Below are 17,397 nucleotides of genomic sequence, written 5' to 3' on the forward strand. Positions count from 1 at the left end.
TGGTTGACAGGACGGAGAGAGTTTAGCTGTGTCAGTTGTACGCACATCATAACCAGCATGTAGTTCAGAGGGTTGCAGCCTGAGCTTTTTGGCTAGCCAGTCAATTAGATAGGCTGTTTGGCTGTTCTGACTTATTAATGTGATTGGCTAGCTGTGAGGGTCCAAACCGCAGCCATATGAGCTAGACACAACCCAACTACCAGTGTCAATCACAGCCTGTCTGAAATAAGCCTTGAAGTATCCCGACTTCAAATGCACAAGTAAAATGTTTCTAAATACACCAGAATGGATAGCTGGAGTTTCTGGTTTTCAGGTTTTATTTCTGAGCGCTCCGTCTGACTTTAGTGTTGTAATTAGCATCATTAAACCATCTCAGTTTCTTAATGTAATCATTGAAAAATGATTATGACAAAATAAGCTCAACTATTTTTCTATTTATACATTCCTAAAACCCCCAGTCACGATCACTTTACCCTTGCTGCTTGAAGGCTGTAGCTACACTTACTGTTTCATAAAACAAAGACGTCACCCTTGCTAAACTCGTCAAATAAAATTAATAATGATGATTGTGATTATGAGTTATGTATTTGCATTATAGCACTACTTAAAATGCAGAGCAATTCATTTTATTCCACCACCTTCATTCTGTGTGCTATTTGCTGAAAGAAGTCTTAGTTAATTGTTTTGTTTAACTTTTTAATAAAAAATAAAGGCGGCATAAAACATATTTAAAGTCAGGTACATTCATTAAAAAAAAGAAACAAAAACTGAAACTCTAGATATATTTTAAATACTGATATTAAGTTGAAATACATACATTAGCCTACTAAAGCACAGAGCGGGACTTGGGAATTAATGTATGCACACAACAAGGGATGAGATGCATTTTATTCTGCAGCAAAGCAACGTGTAAAAGAGCCCACATAAATAATTATTACTATTTTAACCGAGGCCCGTGCCTCACAGGAGGCTACGGCCTTGATTGTGTAAATATGGTATTCTTCAAGGTCCAAAACTCTCCTAATGAAATCTCATGTTTACAGCATTTATAAGAGAAAAAAACCCATAGGAGGCTGTGTGGTCCAGTGGTTAAAGAAAAGAGCATGTAGCCAGAGGACCCTGATTCAAATCCTGGCTCAGCCACTGGCTCACTGTGTGACTCTGAGCAAGTCACTTAACCTCCTTGTGCTCTGTCTTTCAGGTGAGAGGTTGTTGTAAGTGACTCTGCAGCAGGCGCATAGTTCACACACCCTAGTCTCTGTAAGTTGCCTTGGATAAAGACGTCTGCTAAATAAACAAATAATAATAAAAATAATAATAATAATAACCACCAAACAAGTCTTCCTTGGCTTTTTGTGTACAAAACGGTATGACGAGCATGTTGAAATACTGTTTTTGTTGTTATGAGCTAGTCATAGACCACAGTACACTTCTTGTGTTTGATTAGCTAACCATGCGAAAGTAGACCCTAAAAGAACACATGAAAGTGAAGAGGCCCCCCTCAGACATCATTAATCACGTCGCTGTTTGTCAAAGACAGGCTGCTCCCAGGGCACAATCTGCTGTGTGACAGCAGCACAATGAATAACAAGCTCTAGATTCAGTCATGGTGCATTCTTGCTTCCCCTGCTGCTTAGGCTGCTATTGGAATAGACTGGGTGCATTTCAAAAGATAAGAGAGCTGTGCTAACCTTCACATTGCCCAGAAGTCCCTTCCTGAACCATATTAGGACAAACATTTGTTCTGTTTTATAAAACCAAATAACTTTACTGTAGGTGCTGGTATGGGATCCGGATATATTATATGGTTCTTCCTAGTTTCATAACATGAACTTTGTTTCTCCTTGCAGAAAAGATGGGAGCACACTGAATTCAAATTGGGCCCAATGTGTGACCAAGCTGGTATCTTGTTACTGAAACTTGGGTTGCCCGAATTGTGTGTACTGTATACCTCACAGGGATCACACTAGTATTTTCAGTCAGACACACTAAGCATTCTTTCACTAAAGCAGGCTGAAACAATATGAACCAATATCAAACTAGAAAAGAAAAAAAACGTTTTTCAAGATGAAGAACTACAGTACATGGACCCTTCCCTAATATGACCCTGGTATTTCAGCTAAATTTATATTGCCCTTTAGGTTTTCGATGCTGAAACACATAGCTAGGAATGTATCGATGTCCACAGCCAAAGGATTCACTGCCGCCTTGTCATACACTGTCAGGAATCAACCTACAACAATGCATTTGCTAACCTAGGAACTGAATCACAATTAAGTCTTTTGCTGGTGACAGAGCAAAGCTAGATTTTGCGAAATCATTCAAAATATTCTTTAACAATAAAAAGCTAATTTTATACAGCTTTTTATTTTAATTCTATTTCATATCATGGAAGTAACTGCTTCTAGTGTAATCAGTTTAATTAATAACTCCACTGTTCAAGAAAACATCAAACATGTAGATTCATGAACAAATTTTCAGTCAGACGCCAGCTCCCGTGTTACACAAGGAGCAGCTTGGGATTCTAAATCACTGTTCATGCTGAGATCTCGTTTGTTGGTATTATCTCGACCCCCTGGTAAGGCCATCCACTAATTAATCCTATTACCAGTGCACTCAAACATCTTGTGATACAGCTTTTATTTTAATATAAGCTGTTGGAGCCACTAGTTTGATTAATTCTGAATTAATTACAACGCTTTCAGAAGTTTCAAACAATGAAATTAAAAAAAAAAAAACTTTAAAAAGCCAAGAACAATATATCCAGGCTTATAAATATTTTTACCCAAAGAAAACTGTTGGGGGATTATTAAATTGTGCAGTGAACCAACAGGGGATGGAGAGTAAAAAAAAAATAATGGAAACATATGTGTTATGTAGCACATACTTTGTGTAACTAGACTATTTGTTTTGGAAGTGGAATCCCGGACACAGTATTCAATAACTTATTTTTACTTTTATACATTTAAGTCTAGTACAAGAATGAGGGTTACTTAGCTTCAGATTTCAAACCCAGACTTCCCTGAAGGAATTAGACGCAGTAAACATTGAGGGATGGTGAATTACCCCTTCAAAACAATGGGAGCACCCTTCAGAGAGTCATCCTGCCTGCCCGTGGTATTGGTGCTCGAATGGTTGGTGTATTTATCCCTTCAGAACAATGAGAGCACCCTTCAGAGAGTCATCCTGCCTGCCCGTGGTATTGGTGCTCGAATGGCTGGTGCATCTGTATCTGTTTTTTATGGCCTCTAACTGAACTTCATGCATTCAACATTATATATTTTTCTATTATCCAAAACTTCAGTTTCTTTTCAAATGATTTCACAACAACCCAAACTTTGTGTTCAACAGCTTCATTTTAAAAAGTGCTTAAGGGCACTTTCACATCTATTTCGTTTCTTTTTAATGCAAATTGAAGTGCAGTTCAGTTCGCTTGGAGTGATATATGAAACCCCTGAGAGCCGCGTTCTACAATAGGATGCGCATCAAACTTGAAATGGTGGTCTTGGTTCGCTTGGAAGAGGACTCTGTACATTTGCCACAAACATACCCCAGTTCACTTGGAAACGAACCGCTCCGAACTGCAAAGCAAATTTTGGAAGTGACATACTATACCTCACCAAGCACCAAGGAAAATGTCTCACCACTGCTGCACATACACAACACAGGGCTTGTTAAAAACATGTCTTCTTGAGGAATGACTTGGGGTACTGCTGAAACTAAGGCATATTACATAGTTTTACAATAACCAATGTAAAAAAAAACACACACACAATACAATGACACACACCAGACAAGAACACAATAGTGCAAATAGCAAATCACAAAAAATACTATAAGGCCGATTTACTAACTTTCAGAAGGCAAAGAAAAGTCATAGGAAAAATATTAAATGACAACAGAATAATTATTTAGCATGTGTATTGCGTCTGGATTCATTATAATAGCACCATATGCAGCTACGGCCATAAAGAAATTTGCTTTATAAAGTTGATTAAAACTGCTGAATAATGTTATGTTAACATATTGAATTACATACCGCTTTGTAGTCTTCCATATACTTAGAAAAACCGACAAAAATTGAAAAATGTGACATTTCAAAATCTAACATGAAGTACTGTACTATTATGGTTTCCTGTAGACTTTTATGATATAATTTTGTAGTTTCTTGGATTACATGATGTTAAATAAAATATCTAAATTATAATCTCAAACTTAAATTCTAGGTGATGCAAAACATTTGGTCATAGCTGTACACTTACAAAGAGAACAAGCGGTAAACTCTACCTGAGTTTAGTAAACCAGCTCCTATGTTGCAGCTGTACAGCATTCATAACAAGAGCTATTATTATTATTATTATTATTAACAGCTAAATTTAATGTACAATATGTACATCTTTTTTCATAATCACCATGATGGCAAATGTTTTTCCCAGAGAGAACTTCTGCTCTAGTAATCAGCAAGAGTGCTGAGTGTGTTTGGAAAAGTGTAATGGGAAACCAATAGAACTCTAGTCTGGATGAAGCTGCAAGTGAACCAAACAAATCTGAATTCACTTAAAAATAAACTGAAGTTTGCTTGATGTGAAACAAATTGAAGCAAAGCAGAACAAATGAGTTTGTTTCCTAGTGAACCATGATTTAAATCACTTGCAAGTGAACTAGGTGTGAGAGTGCTTTAATATTATTTGTTTGTTTAGCAGATGCTTTCATCAAAGGTGACTTACATAAACTAGGGTGTGTGGACTATGTATCAGCTGCAGAGTCACTTACAACAACATCTCACCTGAAAGACAGAGCACAAGGTCAGTGAGCTGGGATTTGAACCAGGGACTTCCTGGTTACAAGCCCCTTTTCTTTTACCACTGCACCACTCTGCCTCCACACCTTGAACTCACATTTTATTTTAAAAGCTAGTGCTTTGAACACCAAGGTATCTTCAGGAACAGCAAATAAAGGTTTCAGAAATACTTATTTAACAAAACTGGCTTTTGAAAAGCAGTGGTTAAACAAAGCATGATTTCAAGTTTTGTGAACATGTCCTAATGTACAGTACAGTATTCATCTGTCTCACACCAATCTGTTATTTGAAAACATGGAACTTACCAAATGTTATTCTTTTTAGAAGATGTTTAACATTCTTTGAATTATTAGCTGCATATTTTGTTTCCACAGAAGCAGGGGACACTCCCTTTTGGGTTGTTAACTGAGATGAAAGTCTCCTTGTTCCAGTCAGGCCTTCAGATATGTCTTCTTCTGTTCTGGTGGTTACCGTGTCAATAATGTCTGGAGGTGCCGATGTTGTTTCAGGTGTGCCCCAGTATCGAGACCACCACCACTGTCCACACACTGGACTAACCACTATCAGCAAGGTATACAAGCAAAATATTCTTTGTTTCATCTTAGGTTTAAGACTACGGTAACAACTTCATGCGACAAGAAAACACTGCAGTTTCATCAAGCTCCAAGTTTTTCACCACCATCTGTGGCCAGACATTGCCAGATTTTCAGCACCATGCGGATTTAGGTATTTAAAGGGCAGCTAAATAGCTGGCTGACATCATAAAAATTTCCAGTGAAATGGTTTTGTTAAGTAAATGTGCCGTTAACTGCTAGCCTCTTTATGATGGAAATTAAAAGCAGCTTACGCTCCATCAGGAGTTGCCTTGTTTAGACTAACCACGAGACTTGCTCAAGAAAATTTCTCAAGAAATTAAAAGCATGTATAACAATACAAACTTCTAACATGACTTGTTGTTCTCTGCACCATTTCCCCTCAATAGAGATATATTATGTGCACAAAATAGAGATTGTTCACAAGTATATGAGACACTTAATTTGCATATTTAGGACATCCACTAAGGATCAGGGTTGGTGATTTTTTAAATTTCCTTTTTTTTTTTTTAAAATCGAAATTACTTTATTTAAATCAGCTCTTTTTTAATTATGTTTTTTTTTTTTTTTTTTTTGTAGTAACGTAGTTCAGCTCTACAGTACCTACAAACTGTAAATTTAAGGATGTTGGAAATGGTGGTTTGTGAACAGTTACATACCAAACTAAATTACTCTATCTTAAATGAATACATAAATAAAGCAAATTATTTATCATTGCGGCATCCTCTAAATGTGAACTACAATACATGAACTACAGGAATGGAGTATGCCGGAGAAAAAAATCCCAGTCATTCTTTTCTTTTACTTTTCTTTCTTTGATTTCCTCTTTCTGTGACAGTCCAAACACATGCAGTTGTTACTTAGGACTACTTTGCTTTTTATAGTGTGTTCAATTGTTAAAGTTCCGGATTGCACCATTAAATAAACCTGGTCTCAGCGGGTCTTAACACAGTGCTCAATTGCCTATTTGGGAACCCACTGCCATGAATTCCACAGAATCGCTTCAGCAAATATGTTAATGATGGGGAAGGCAGTCTATAATGGGGCAGGACATGTCTTCAGTGCAGTATTTTTTTTTTTTTTTATGTCTTCACTCCATTTATGCGCCACAGAATTGCAGTTCGTGCTTGCACTCACATTTGTGCTGTGATCAGAATACAGCCCTAAGAGTTTTAGATTATAGACAGTAAGAGTTTAGGATGTTTGTGTTAGGGCTCCTGAGTGGCGCATCTGGGTAAAGACGCTCTTCGTGGAGTGCAGGATGCATCCTAGAGGCGGCCAGTTCAAGTCCAGGCTATTCCACTGTGGATGGAAGCTCCCAGGGGGGCACTGCACAATTGGCTGTGCGACCCCTCTGGGCGGCTACGGGCTTGCCTGTAAGCTGTGTTGTTCTCTGTTGATGTAGTTTTGGGTTGGCTGCATGGCGAGCCTGCACAGTGTGTTTGAAGGACAGCGTGTGTTTGTCTTTGTCGCTCCCGAGTTGAGCTTAAAATACAATTGGATGTGTCAAATTGGGACAAAAGCAGGGTAAAATTTATTGCTGACTACTAAATTGATATAAAACAAAAAAAAAGATGTTTCCTTGAGAAACTATGTAAAACAGGTAGTAAATGAACAAATGATTTAAATCAGTGATTTAAAAAAAAATCTAGTGATTTTAAACCATGATTTAAATCAGCCAACCCTGCTAAGGATAGAATGTTGTTGGATTCCACAAATTTCCACAAACTCCACAAATTTCACAGTAAAGCAAAGCACTTGAATTCACGGTCATTTAACTGACACTACAAGCCTTGGATTGGTTCCTGTTTGTAAAGAGATCATTAGCATGCACAAAACATCTACAATGGCAGTCATCTAAGATAGGAAGTCAAGGTCACTCAAGAAATTCCCAAGAGGGCTAAGTAAGCTCAACAAAAACTCACAGAGATATAAACAATTCAGATTGCAACGGACACAGACGCACGAGCAATCATTGGGGAATGCTTTAAATTGAGACAGCATTTAAACTAGTAAATATGTACATCACTACAATAACTGCATATAGAAATTATCATTTGCTAATGAAAATGTCAGTATTTTAACAGAACATGCTGTTTAACATGGCTGCTACAATACTGAATCCAAAAAAGGTCTACGGATAACTTGATAACACTTTAAAACAATGGCCTTCATATTCATTTCTGGGTTACATAGGAGAAGACTCTGAATAAAAAATGTTTGTTGTTAACTTGTAATATTTTGTAGAGATTTAAACAAAGACCACAAGGAATTCAAGTGGAAGGAACCACAGGAACAGCAGCTAATGCATTGGAATTTGCAGCCATAATTTTAAAGTGTAACCGATACCTCTTTATCACTTTGATGAACTCCTCAGAATCTGAATGTGTGGAGGATCATCCCTTAATTGACCCCTTTCCACAATTCTTGGAATATCATAGTTAAGGTGTGAGTAAAGAATGGTGATGTTTGACAGCCATAAAAAGGAAAATTCATTAGTTTGTTTATCTACCTACAATGCAATCCATAATGACATCTCATGTCCAGCCAAATTTGAGGGATGGTGTGTCTGGCAATTGGATTTAGGACAGAGGTTTTCAACTCCCACAATGTGAAATGTGCAGATACTGCTGCACTGAGGTAAATGTTTGCACTGACAGAATAAAAGAACATACTGAAAGTAAGCAACACATTAAACTAAAACAAGAAAGTGAACTGAGAGACGAGCAATCCATTTCTGCGGCTTTTACACATGATTTAATAAAAGAGAGCACAGAATGACTGTGTTAATGAGTTTGTCAGAGCTCTGCTTTGCTGGACAGCCACTGTCTACTGCAGAGGGGTGTGGCGACTTTGTGCAACAGCACTATCCATCACATCAGCTAAAACACCACCTAATGCCGACAATCTTAATCGTAAATATTTCACAGAAAATGAAGATGCTTTAGTTGGTAAACTTATGGAAAGCATTAATGGAAATGTCCAGTGTGATTTTTGACGCATCTCCCGATGGCTTGGGCCATCCAGTTCTGTCAATTTTCTTTTCTTTTATTATTTCAAGGTGAATAAACCTGGCTTGTTTTGTGCTGATGTCATGTTCATACCTTCTGTAGATAAAATTTCCATCAGCACAGCGATTGCCCAAACGTAAACAAAGTACTAGCTACATGGGAAAACGTGGCCTCGACTTGCACAGATTCTGCTTCATCATACATGCCAGTGACATTAAACTTAATCAGAAACCAGATCTGCTACACATCATACATCATAGTCCACATGTAAAGTGTGAATGCTGAGAATTGCTTTCCCAATTTTTACTGCTGTTTCAATTAAAAATATTTTTTTACTGATTTTATCCCTATTTTAATATTTGTAAAATAAACTCCTGGGAATTTTTTTAAAGATAAAAAACTAAAATGTGTATATTGCTGTGGAAGGGTGGTGGGTAATTCACTGACATATGAGTCAGAACAGTTGTACTTGGAACATCACTCAGGTGCCCAGTTTTATTTTCGGCACTTTCACTATTTTACCCGCAGAGGGCACTGTTGTCCATGGGCTGCCTATCAACAATGATAAACAACACCACGGTAATACCAAAGCTGGTAAGTTGAATTAACTGCGGGCGCACTCACAGGTGCTCAAAATAATACAGAGAACAGAAGGCGAAAAGAACAAGGAAAAATAAAACGGTAATAAAACTACAAATAAAAGGTGCTGCACTCGGCAGCGTTATCCAGGTCGCCGCTACCCGCACGACCCGGATCACCGTCCTACTCTAGCGGCTCCCTGCCTGCTCTAAACAATACTTCGGGGTTCTGCCCAAGAGTTCCCCGCTGTCACTCTCTGGCTTGTTCGCTGCTCCCAGCTGGTTTCTCCGTCCTCGACCAGCGCTTCCGCACACACAGCGCGTCTACAAAGGCAGACCTGAGGAAACAGCAGAGCATTTTTTTATAGGGCTAGCAATTTCCCAAGACTCGCCTCTCAGCCATTCAGAGAGGGGGAAAGTCCACACACCCACTTTCCCACCTCCCCGTGTCACTGCCATGACTCACAGGCGGTTGTTGTAAGACTGACGCCCTCTTCCTGCAGTACTGTGAACACACCAGCAGAGTCAGCACAGATCTCCCGTGCTACATATCCTTCCCCTCAGAATGACACCACCGGTTAATTCGAAAATCCTACACCCCCATGCCTTCCCGAGAGAAAAAGTCTGCGTTTTGATGCAGCTTTCCTGCTCGGTGGACTACCCTGAAGGCATAGGGCTGTAAGGCCAAGTACCACCGTGTGATTCTGGCGTTGCTATCTTTCATCCGGTGAAGCCATGCTAAGGGGGCATGATCTGTAACCAGGGTGAAGTGTCGCCCCAGGAGGTAGTACCGGAGTGACTCGACTGCCCATTTTACTGTGAGACACTCCTTCTCGATGGTGCTATAATTTTTCTCGCGGGGAAGGAGCTTCCTGCTGATGTACAGAACTGGGTGATCGCTTCCCCGAACCTCCTGTGACAACACTGCCCCGAGACCTGTCTCTGACACATCCGTCTGCAGGGTGAGCCTCTTACCAAAATCCGGGCTGCATAGCACTGGCTTACTACACAGCCTCCGCTTCAAGGCGAGAAAGGCCCTCTGGCACGACTCCGTACACTGAAGGGTATTTGGGGCAGCCTTCCGGGTGAAGTCTGTCAAGGGAGCAGCGAGCGTAGCGAAGCTCGGGATGAACTTTCTATAATAGCCCGCTAGTCACAAGAAAGAGCGCACCTGGGTTTTTGTTGTAGGAACCGGCCAGTCAGCCAAGGCTTTCACCTTAGCAACCAGCAGTCTGATCTGGTCGCCCCCTACTCGATACCCCAAATACTCCGACTCACTCTGCCCAATGGCACACTTCTTTGGGTTAGCAGTGAGTCTCACATCCCGCAAGGATTGCAGCACCGCTCCCACCTTACACAGATGACTCAGCCAATCCTCACTGTGAATAACCACAACATCTATGTAAGCAGCAGCGTACTGCTGATGGGGTTGCAAGATGCAATCCATCATCCGCTGGAAAGTGGCGGGTACTCCGTGCAACCCAAAGACCATGGTCCTAAATTGGTACAACCCAAAGGGAGTCGAAAACGCCGTCCTCTCTCTAGATTCCGGAGTCAGGGGTATCTGCCAGTACCCCTTCGTTAAATCCAGTGTCGTCATAAAATGAGCTGTGCCTAGATGCTCCAGCAACTCATCTACCCAGGGCATCGGATAAGCGTCAAATTTCAATTTCTCATTGATTCGTCTGAAATCAATGCAAAATCGAGTTGACCCGTCTGGCTTATCGACTAAAATGATCGGACTGTTCCAGTCACTTTGGGACTCTTCTATTACCCCCAGTCTCAGCATTTCGTCAATTTCCGCTTTTATTACCTGTCTTTTACGCTCAGGTATACGGTAAGGCCTCTGGCGAACTAGCGCCCCCGGCTCAATATCAATGTGATGATGGGCTACTCGAGGCTGCCTCGGGACGGAAGAGAACACGTCAGGAAACTCCGCCACCAGACCGTGAGTCTGACATTTCTGCGTTGGTGTCAGATTCTCAGCAATCTGTATCGATCCTTTTCTTGCCAACACAGAAAGATCAGGTCCCAGGTCCGTGACGTCATCTGCATGCGCCACTAACAACGCCTCTGGTTGCAACCAAGGCTTTAAGAGGTTGATATGATAAATATGTTTCTCTCTCCGTCGCTCCGGCTGGCAGATCTCATAGTCCACCTTCCCAACCTGGCGTGTAACCTCAAAGGGTCCTTGCCACTTAGCCAAGAGTTTCGACTCAGAACTGGGTAATAACAGAAGTACCTTATCCCCCGGCTGAAATGTGCGCAAACAGACTCCTCGGTTATTCTGTGTCTTCTGTCTGTGCTGTGCCTGCTGCAAATTGTCATGCACCCATTTCCCAACAGACTCAAGACTTTTGCGCAGGTCCAACACATACCGGATGGGATTGGTCGAATTGTCCTGCTGCTCCTCCCACATCTCTCTGACCAGATCGGGCACGCCCCGGGGTCTCCGCCCATACAACAGCTCGAATGGTGAAAACCCCGTGGAAGCCTGGGGAACCTCTCTGATCGCAAAGAGAAGGGGAGGAATCAGCTGGTCCCAGTAACACACATCACTACGAATAAACCTGCGCAACATGTTCTTAAGGGTCTTATTAAAGCGTTCCACCAAACCGTCGGTCTGAGGATGAAACACCGAGGTCCAAATGGTCTTAATTCCCAAAAGCTTACATGTTCCGCGGATTAGCCGGGACATAAAATTGGTGCCTTGATCGGTTAGTATCTCCTTGGGAATCCCCACCCGGGAGAAAACCTTCACAAGCTCGTTGGCAACAGACTTAGCGGACATAGATCGGAGGGGAATAGCCTCTGGATAACGCGTAGCGTAATCCAGAATGACAAGTAGGTGGGTGTATCCTGCCGCGCTCCTCTCTAATGGCCCAACTATGTCCATCCCAATATGCTCAAACGGAGCTTCCAGTAGGGGCAAAGGCACCAGTGGGGCTCGTGGAACGGCTCTAGGGCTGGCCTTTTGACATTCCCCACAACGCTCACAAAACCGCTTGACATCGCCATCCAGCCCCAGCCAGAAGAACCGTGACACAAGCCTTGCTTTAGTTTTATCCCTTCCCAAATGACCAGACAGGGGAATAGCGTGAGCCAGCTGCAACAAATCCTCCTTAAAGGGCTGAGGAATGAACAACTGATGACGCACTTCACCGGTCTGGGGTAATTTATCAACACGGTACAGCAGGTCTTGATCAATTTCAAAGTGGGGGGTACATGGCGGCGCGTCTGGGCTCGACCACCCGACCATTAACCACCGTTGTTTGGTCAAAGAGCCTGCCCAGCACGTCGTCACGCCCTTGCTCGAGTCGGAAGTCACGGGAGCGAGCTAAAAAATCAGCTCCCATGGCTTCCAACTCGGGGTCAGGTCGGTCCCGAGCAGAGGCAGCCGAGCCAGACCCCTGCGCTGGCTCCGCGACCTCCCCCCCGGACTCTTCACCAACCGCCCCCACCTGAAACTTCTCCGACTCCCTCCATTGCCAGCCCTCATTCTTAGCGATCCGGCGCTCCAGTTTAGTTTTACGGGGTTTAAATTTATGGCAAAACCATTCTGGATCGCGAAAGGGAAAAATCTCTCCAATTACTTCCTCTTTCTTAGCCAATAAAGAGGACAGGGCTGTCAGGGCAGCCAACCAATCTTTAAACTGCTCACAGTCCCGTCCCAGAACTACTGGTACCGGCAATCGAGGACATAATCCTACCTGCACCTGCATCACCTGCTGGCCAATAGTCATACACACATTGATCTTGGGATAGGAGCGGACATCCCCATGAATACATTTAATATGCACCCGTCCCAATATACGTTTATGCCCCGGTGAGATTAGGCTCTCCTATACTAGAGACTGACCACACCCTGAATCCAGGAGAGCCTGGGTTTTTGTACCATCCACTGTAACAGGAATAACAAAACCTGTGTGCTGAAGCGACTGAGGTAATTGAACGCGCCTACCTGGTCGGCTGAGGTCACACTCCATCATGGGGCAGTCCCGGGCGAGGTGGCCCACCTCCCTGCACGTCCAACACCTCGGTGGGCTGGTTTCTCTCCCCGAAGTTTTGGCAACAGGGGGAAACACTGGAGCCATAAAAGGGGCTCGCCGATAAGGCGTCCGTGCAAGACCCCGGTCCGACACTGCAGCAGCCCATGGGTATCCCCGCCCTGCCCCAGTTCCCGGGCCGGGAGCTCCCACCGACACCCCCCGACCAAATCCTAGACCAACCCTTTCCCCCAGTCCCCTCGCCCTCTCCGGGGCCAGTTGAGGGGTCAATCCGGTAGCCACGCTCCTCCCAGACAGTCTCGCAGGCGTTGGTTCCGCCACCTGGTACTGTTCCGCCAGTTCGACCGCCCGATCCAGAGTATCTGGTGCCTGTCGCTGGACCCATAGCCGAGGTCCCGGGGCCAGACACTCCAGAAACCGCTCCACCACGATCAGCTCCACCAACCTGGCTTTGGTGACCGCATCCGGGTTCAGCCAGCCCATGGCATAATCCTTGAGCCGGTGGGCAATAGCTCAGGGGTGCTCCCCCGCCGCAAACTGCTCCTCCCGGAATTTCTTCTGGTAGCCCTCCGGTGTGGCCCCAACGCGATTTAGGATGGCTGCCTTCAGCAGGGGGTAATCCAGCATGTGCTTCGGGGACAGCGTACTCGCAGCTGCTTGAGCCTCCCCGGTGGGCTTGGGGCCACCCGGCCGAGATCGCCATAGCCTCGAACACCTCCAAGTAGGGGTCAGGTCGATCCTCGGCCGTCATTTTGGTGGGTCTCTGGATGGAGTGGTCTGGAGCTGCGGGTCTCGCCGCCCCCTGCACCGCGGCAGTCAGAGTCTGGCGCAGGAGGTCCATCAGGGCTGCAAATTGGGTGGCATCCATAGCTTCTGTGTCCTGGTTCTGTGGGTGCACTGCTTTTATGGGCAATGCCAGTGAATCCCACTGCTGACACCACGTGTGGAAGGGTGGTGGGTAATTCACTGACACACGAGACAGAACAGTTGTACTTGGAACACCACCCAGGTGCCCAGTTTTATTTTCAGGACTTTCTTATTTTTTACCGGCAGAGGGCACTGTTGTCCGTGGGCTGCCTATCAACAATGATAGACAGCACCACGGAAATACCAAAGCTGGTAAGTTGAATTTACTGCGGGCGCACTCGCAGGTGCTCAAAATAATACAGAGAACAGAAGGCGAAAAGAACAAGGAAAAATAAAACGGTAATAAAACTACAAACAAAAGGTGCTGCACTCGGCAGCGTTATCCCGGTCGCCGCTACCCGCACGACCCGGATCACCGTCCTACTCTAGCGGCTCCCTGCCTGCTCTGCCCAAGGGTTCCCCGCTGTCACTCTCTGGCTTGTTCGCTGCTCCCAGCTGTTTTCTCCGTCCTCAACCAGCGCTTCCGCACACACAGTGCGTCTACAAAGGCAGACCTGAGGAAACAGCAGAGCATTTTTTTTATAGGGCTAGCAATTTCCCAAGACTCGCCTCTCAGCCATTCAGAGAGGGGGGAAAGTCCACACACCCACTTTCCCACCTCCCCGTGTCACTGCCATGACTCACAGGCGGTTGTTGGAAGACTGCTGCCCTCTTCCTGCAGTATTGTGTACACGCAAGCAGAGTCATGCACAGATCTCCCCTGCTACAATTGCGTATATATATTTGATGCATAAAGAATCTGAATAGTAATTTTGCTGTCCATCTTGAGTTCGCATGTTATCAAGCTTCTTGAACTTGGTTGGTTCCTGGCATCTCAATGGTCAGTTGTGAATATCCTGCACTGGGTAGCTACAGAACGGATGAAAGAAATGCCAGGACAGTTAATTGTAGCCTGAATCGGAATTGCCAGAAACATGTGACCAATATGTTTTTGGTTTTCTTTTTTTTTTAAATAAAGTACTGTTGAATCCACTCACTGGCAAATGTGTGTTTGTGACTGATGAATAAGCAACTTGATTCCTGATGCTTAGGATTTCTCGGCACCACCTTTGTCCCCCTCAACCTTACCTATCTGCCAACCACATTTTTTGGAAGTAAATCTATATAACACAATATTCTGTGTTTAGAGAGTCGGGATGCTTTATATTGCAAGGCGATATTATCTATTTACATTAGTACAGTACCAATATATAGCATGTGCACGCAGGCCTTTTGTTAAGTATACTCCATCTGCACAGTTTCTGTTTCTATGTTCAATTGCTTCACAGCCATATTGCTTGTGGTCAATAAAGCAAATATGAATAATTGTTGGTTTTGTTTTTATTCCAAGCCCAAGTTTCTGCACAGTAGTTGAAAGTAACATTACAGTTAAAATGTAAGACTATAGTTAATGCATACCCCATAAGTTAGCATTAAAGTATTTTGACGTACATTTTACCCAAAATACATTTTACTCACTTTGTCTAAATTAGAGAATAAATTACTCAATGACCCAAAACCTATCTGCAGCACAGTATGCCTATTGTACTATAAAAGCCTGATCACAATAGTCTTATTGAAAACCCAGATGATAAATAAAGTATTAGAAAGCACCTCTTGCATCTCAATTTACCAGTGTGTGTCAATAAACATACTTATATGTTAATAGTGTGAAGGAACCCGCAACATAGTAAGCATTTGGTGCTCAATATAGTGCAGTTAGTTCTTTAGTTTGAGAGATTTCTAGAGAGCAAGCTTTGAACCAGTCGCTCTGATGGAGAAAGTTACTGAATATGAGTCCAATGTGAAATGCACAGGAGATGCGAATTAGTTTACTGTCAAGGAAATAATGGAGGTTGATGGTGAAATAAATCCCATCCAAAAGACTTCCTCTTTAATGTGAAGGCCTCATTAATCTGTTAAAATTGCTGAACATAACAGGTATGCAGCTATTGCTAAACTGATTTAGTCTAAGGTAAAAATTGGGTGACTGGGAATTAGCACCAGAGCTGGAAGATACATGGTGTGACAGAAGGTAAAACACCATGAAGAATTAAGATAAGGACTAGGAACAATGACTCATTTTAGCTGCTCTTTCTTTAGATTTCACACCAATGCACCCATATCTGCAGCGACTGATTACATAAGCTATTCAACAGACCACAATCACAAATGAAAGGTCCTAGTTCACTTCACTGATTTGTTTACCAGCCATTCACTAATGCACTGTCTGGTTCATCTAAATCATCCGCTTCCACCTTTAAACCCAACTTACTAGCCAACTGTGCTTATAGTCTGGCACTATGCCCTGCTGCTCATCCATTATTTTGCACGGCCTTCCTATTGCGATAAACTGACCAGGATGACATGATTCTGAAACCGATCACTATCACTTTGTTTCCAAATAAAGCCAAACTGCAGCAGTTGAACCACAGAGAACATGTGGTAATTAACATAGTGTGATTACAGGCTTCAGACTAATCAACAAACTAGTCTGATACTAGCTGGATGCAGTTCAATGTACAGTATGTACTTGGTCAAGCATTATTAGGCAAAGCATGAATAGGAACTAAGAAACAAGCATTTGCAAAAGTAAACTCCGCCTTAATAACTACAACTGGTTGTTCCACACAAGTAACAACTTCAAAATCAAAATACCTGTTTATTCACAAATTTGTTTAAACTTTCCTAGGTTTACATGACAAATGCCTTTTTATTTAGAAATATATAAACACTTTTGCAAGAATAGTATTATTACTTTCCTGTCTGAGGAGGGCTTGCATTTTATCAAATGTTACTGAATATGGAAAGGCAGAGACAGAACCTGTGTTACACATTATCAAACGATGGATGCCGCTTTGGTTCCAGAAAACAGTTTGGAACTGTAGAGGAGCGGCAAAAATACATCTATCCTCAATGATTTAAGAAACACCTTGAGAAGAACAAGCTCTACTTTCACTCAGTGATAACCTATGATAACATCAGTCTTCCCACTTTCTAGTCTTTCTGGGGATTCATGGTCTAGGGTATTTGATAGATCATGCCTATAAAGCACAAGCCACAGAGGCCTTCCCTTTAAGCCTTGTCCTTCCCTTTAAGATCAATGCAAACTGGAACCGCAATTACAATATTCAGCCATCGGGTGGCATGTGTTCTACGCAAAATCACATCCACTTACATTTTGTACAAGTCTAGGTCCTATTAGAATTGTTAAATGTTAAATAAAAAATGTTGGAGAATCACATTATAATACATGTTTTTTTTACTAATCCCAATAAGCCCCAACATATTTTGAAAGTAACAAAAAGTCCACATTTTTTACCTATTTGCCTAAAAAAGGTTATTTTAAGCATGCCTGGGTTTCATAATTAACTCTGTATATAATTAAATGTCATTTAAGAAAAATGATCCAACAAGGTACCTACATTATACATTGGCCCCTTTAAGGCCACATTATAAAGTCAGTACCATGAAAAGGTAGGTTACTGTATCCTAACATCC

General features: G+C 42.7%; 1 protein-coding gene across 2 annotated transcripts in view; it reads right to left on the bottom strand.

Annotated features, from left to right (window-relative positions):
- LOC121314571 (collagen alpha-1(XV) chain-like) overlaps positions 1 to 17,397 on the bottom strand; it is a 107,149-nt gene that overhangs the window by 69,595 nt on the left and 20,157 nt on the right. Inside the window, exon 1 of one of the 2 annotated variants that reach the window (XM_041247985.1) lies at positions 5,107 to 5,772. The exons of the other annotated variant lie outside the window; for it this stretch is intronic. Coding sequence (XP_041103919.1) covers positions 5,107 to 5,401 — 295 coding nt within the window. The 5' untranslated portion in view covers positions 5,402 to 5,772. Of the gene's footprint in view, positions 1 to 5,106; positions 5,773 to 17,397 lie in introns of those variants that run through there. 2 annotated transcript variants of the gene reach the window in all.

Source organism: Polyodon spathula, chromosome 4 (assembly GCF_017654505.1).
Source record: "Polyodon spathula isolate WHYD16114869_AA chromosome 4, ASM1765450v1, whole genome shotgun sequence".
Classification (NCBI taxonomy): Eukaryota; Metazoa; Chordata; class Actinopteri; order Acipenseriformes; family Polyodontidae; genus Polyodon; species Polyodon spathula.